Below are 4227 nucleotides of genomic sequence, written 5' to 3'. Positions count from 1 at the left end.
GCGCGCGCGCGTGGACGCCGCGAGCGGTGCGCGCGCCGGAGTCGGAGGATGAGAAGGACCCGACGCGCGCGCGCGCGACGGATTCGGCGCGATCGGGGGAGGGCTCGAGCGAGGGATGGGGATTTCTGAGCCCGTTCGGCGCGAGCGGCGCCGTCGCGGCGCAGGCGGAGGAACGGAACGAACGGCTGGTTGGAGGGAAGCGGAGGACGGCGTGCGCGTTGAAGATCGATGGACAGTGGTATGATGCGAGTGGATGGGCGCTGGCGCATCCGGGTGGGGCTGGATTCGTGCGGTTGATGCACGGGCAGGACGCGACGGACGTGTTTTACGCGCTGCACTCGTACGGGCCCAACGGCTCGGACGAGGCGCTAAAACGCCTGCGAGCGCTGCCGAAGTGCGATGCGCCGCCCGATTCGGAAGACGGAGAGACGAGGCGGTTGACGGTGGCGAACGCCGAGTTCGGGGAGCTTCGATCGATGCTCGAGCGAGACGGCTGGTTCAAACGAGACTTCTTATCCGAACTCTCCGTCCTGGCTCAGGTGTTGGCGTGCTACGTCGTCGGTCAAGCGATCGCGGCGACGCATCCGGTGTGGGCCGCGATCTCAATCGGGATCGGGATGCAGCAAGCGGGCTGGCTCGCGCACGATTACGTGCACGGACGCGGTTCGTGGTGCACCGTGATGCGCTGCTTTGGCGCCCTAACGAATGGGTTCTCCGCCGAGTGGTGGTCGCACAAGCACAACATGCATCACTCGTTCACGAACATCGACGGGAAGGATGGTGACATCAAGCTCGAGCCCCTTTATTACCTCTCCCCTCCCGAGACGAGCGGCCGCCCGGACAGTTGGCTGAGAAAGTTCCAGCACATTTACGGCTACCCGCTCTACGCGTTCACGTACTTCCTCTGGCGTCGCCACAGCCTGGCGAGCGCTTGGGCGCGCAAGGACAAGGCCGAGCTCGCTTTGCTCGGCGTCCACTACGCGTGGCTCTTCGGTACCCTTCCTTTCGGGGTCGCCATCGGCTCCATGCTGGTCGGTGGATTCCTCGTGGGATCTCTCGTCACCGCCACGCACCAGAGCGAGGAAATCATGTACGAGGACGGCTCCTTTGTCGATATTCAGTTCCGAAGCACTCGCGAGGCGGACGTGAAGAATCCGCTCGAGCGATGGTTCTGGGGTGGAATGGACACGCAACTCATTCATCACCTGTTCCCTACGATGCCTCGGTACAAGCTGCACAAACTTCGCCCGATCGTTCAGGAGTGGGCGAGCAAACACGGCTATGACTTCAGAATCTCTGATTCGTGGGACATCCTGAAAAAGAATTACCGTCATCTCGAAGGCATCGCCGCGCTGGAGCAAATCTCGCTCTGTTGATGTTGTTTACTTACGATATAGGTTTAATATCAAGCTGTTTTGTGTATCGCTGACTGGTTAGTTTGGGTATTAGAAGGGGATAAAGCGTCGCTTAAAGTTGGTTTCTCGCGTCGACGCGCCTACTTCTTCATGATGGCGCGGAAAACGATAACGGTGTTCGCCGCGAGAGCCACGGTCGCGGCGAGTTGCTGAAACATGTTAGGCTTCGGTCCGCCCGCGCCCTTGGGCAGTGGAAGCGCCTTGTGCGTGTACGTGACGCCCTTGTCCTTGTTGACAAATTGACCCTTGCCTCGAACCAAGCAACGCGTCGTCAATAGACCCTCGACACCCACCGGTCCGCGCGCGTGAATTCGCGAGGTCGAGATGCCGACTTCGGCGCCGAGTCCGAACCTGAATCCGTCACTGAAACGCGTCGAGGCGTTATGGAAGACGCACGCGCTATCGACGCGGTTGATGAACTCGTCAGCTGTCTTCTGGTTCGAGGTGATGATGCAGTCGGTGTGTCCAGAGCCGTTGGCGTGGATGTAGTCGATGGCGTCGTCCATCGACCCCACGAGCTCCACGGAGCACTGCAAGGTGCCGTACTCGTGACGAAGCGCCGGCGCCGGAGGGAGCTTGAGTTCCTTCGTGCCTCGCGGACCTCCGAAGAGCTCAACCCCGGACGCTCGAAGCGCCGTCATGAGCTCCGCCGCGCCGCCGTTCGCGACTAAACTGTCGTGGATGAGCAACGTCTCCAGCGCATTGCACGCCGCGGGGTAATCAATCTTGGAATCGATCGCTAACTTGGCCGCCATGTCCAAGTCGGCGTCCTTGTCCACGTACACGTGACACACGCCGTCGGCGTGCCCGAGCACGGGAATCTTCGTGTTGTTCTGCACGTACGACACCAACTGATTGGACCCACGCGGGATCACCAGATCGATCACGTCGTCGAGCGCTAAGAGATCCGCCACCGCCTCTCTACCCTCGATCAGGCACACGCACTCCTTCGGCACGCCGAACGCCTCAAACTCATCCACGATGACCTCGCGCAGCTTCGCGTTCGAGCTCGCCGCCTCCTTCCCTCCCTTGAGCAATAACCCATTCCCCGTTCTCAACGCCAACGACGCGATCTGCGGCAGCGCATCCGGTCTCGATTCAAAGATGATCAACAACACGCCCAGCGGCGCCGTCACCTTTGTCATCGTCAATCCTCTCGCGAGTTCCGTGCTCTTCAACGGTCGTCCCACCGGCTCTTCCATCGCCGCGATCGCCCGCGCGCCATCGGCGAGCTGTTTCACCTTCCCCGGCTTGAGTTTCAGCCGCTGTAACAGCGCGTCTTCGACGTCTTTGTTCGCCGCCGCGCGCGCCATGTCTTCGTCGTTCGCGCGTTGGATCTCATCCTCGCGACGCTCCAGCGCGTTCGCGACGGCGCGCAAGAGCGCCGCGCGACGCTCACTGGAGAGTTGTTGAAGCTTACGGCTCGCGTCGCGCGCGGCGCGGGCGAGGGCGACGGTGTCGGTGGTAGACATGAGGGGTGGGTTGTGAAGCGGGACGCGGCGCGGCGGGACGGCTCGACGGATGTCGACGCGTCGGGACATCGCGTGGACGACGGACGGGGATGTGAAATATGGGCGTTACACGCGGGTGAATCCAGTGAGGGGTCAGGGGCGAGGGAGGCGTCGGGGGAGGACGGGACGAGGGGAGCGAAGCCGGACGAAGCCGAGCGCGGCGGACGTCGCCGCGGCGGCGGAGCCGCCGAGCGCGTACGAGAGATCGACCGCGCCGAGCGCTCGAGCCAGGGCCTGGCGGAGCGTGACGAACACGATGAAGGTGAGAACGGCGAAGAGAGAGTGGACGTCGACCGAGACGGTTGACACCGGGAGCGGTTGCTTTCGGCGGAGCAAACCTCGATCGCGCAGGCGCTTCACGCGCGCGCTGAACACGGCGGCGTCAATCGTGGATAAGGGCCAGCGGCGATGACGGTCGTGTGGTACCGTCTCCACGCTCAGTGGTGCGCGCCCGTACGCATTCGTCGCCGATGATTCCCACGGGTACGGATGTCTCGTCGCCGCCGAGTTTCGCGCCGGGCGAAACGTCGCGTTCGGCGGGTACCGTTCGAAGAGTTTGAACGCCGCTTCGAGCGTCTTCTGCACCGTCGCAAGCTGTGCGTCCGTGGAATCGTTGGCGTTTGCGATGGAGAGCTTGGCCAACAGCGCGACTGCGTCCATGTCGTCTCCCGAAGCGCCCGCCTTGCGAATCTCGTCCGCGTTGGCCATCACGAGCGCCGCGGCGACGTACATCGGGAGCCACGGATGCGACGCGATGAACGCGTCCACCAATCGCACCGCCACGACCAGGTCATCGACATCGTGCAAGAACCAGCACAAGAACCATTTCAACGCGTAAAAAGGCGGCGTCGCCATGAGCACCTTTGCGACCTCCCGGTCGATTTTCGCGAGCAAATCGAGCCACGTCGACACCATCTCCATCGACGACGTCAAATCCTCCCGCGTGTGATCGCGAAGGTGCCAGAGCACCAATCTCTCCATTATCGCCGCGCTCAATCCCTCGCTCGCGCGTCCACGCCGGCCTCGACGATCACACAGCGCGACGACCGCCGCGACGTCGTGCAAGCCTTGATAATACCTCGCCCTCGGCCTCTCCGTTCCATCCTCCGTCCCGAGCGCGCCTCCGATCGCCGCCTTGATCTCCACCCGCAACGCCTCCAGCTCTCTCTCGTCCGCGACGTACGCCTGCGCCGACCGCTCGACGTCCGCGTCGATCGTCCGCGCGTCCGCCCGCGCCCGCCGCGCCCGCGCCGCGAACCGCCCTCCGTCCACCCCACCCACGTCGACGCCGACGACGCGCG

At 63.4% G+C, this 4227-nt stretch overlaps 3 protein-coding genes across 3 annotated transcripts; 1 reads left to right on the top strand and 2 right to left on the bottom strand.

Moving 5' to 3' along the window:
- On the top strand, nt 1-1376 carry OT_ostta10g02580 (Cytochrome b5-like heme/steroid binding domain; the record flags this gene model as incomplete). Its single annotated transcript, XM_003081646.2, has 1 exon — nt 1-1376. A coding segment is annotated over one exon (1376 nt), but the record flags the coding sequence as incomplete, so codon positions are not given.
- A 119-nt stretch (nt 1377-1495) lies between these two features.
- Nucleotides 1496-2956, bottom strand: OT_ostta10g02570 (Aldehyde dehydrogenase, C-terminal; the record flags this gene model as incomplete). The annotated part of the gene is made up of 1 exon (XM_022983201.1): nt 1496-2956. The coding sequence occupies one exon, from the start codon at nt 2954-2956 to the stop codon at nt 1496-1498; it is 1461 nt and encodes a 486-aa protein (XP_022839832.1).
- A 63-nt stretch (nt 2957-3019) lies between these two features.
- On the bottom strand, nt 3020-4227 carry OT_ostta10g02560 (Rab-GTPase-TBC domain; the record flags this gene model as incomplete). The annotated part of the gene is made up of 1 exon (XM_003081644.2): nt 3020-4227. A coding segment is annotated over one exon (1208 nt), but the record flags the coding sequence as incomplete, so codon positions are not given.

This window comes from Ostreococcus tauri (assembly GCF_000214015.3).
Source record: "Ostreococcus tauri WGS project CAID00000000 data, contig chromosome 10, whole genome shotgun sequence".
NCBI lineage: Eukaryota > Viridiplantae > Chlorophyta > Mamiellophyceae > Mamiellales > Bathycoccaceae > Ostreococcus > Ostreococcus tauri.
The sequence above is the reverse complement of the archived record's forward strand: the minus strand, read 5'-3'. Positions and strand labels throughout refer to the sequence as shown.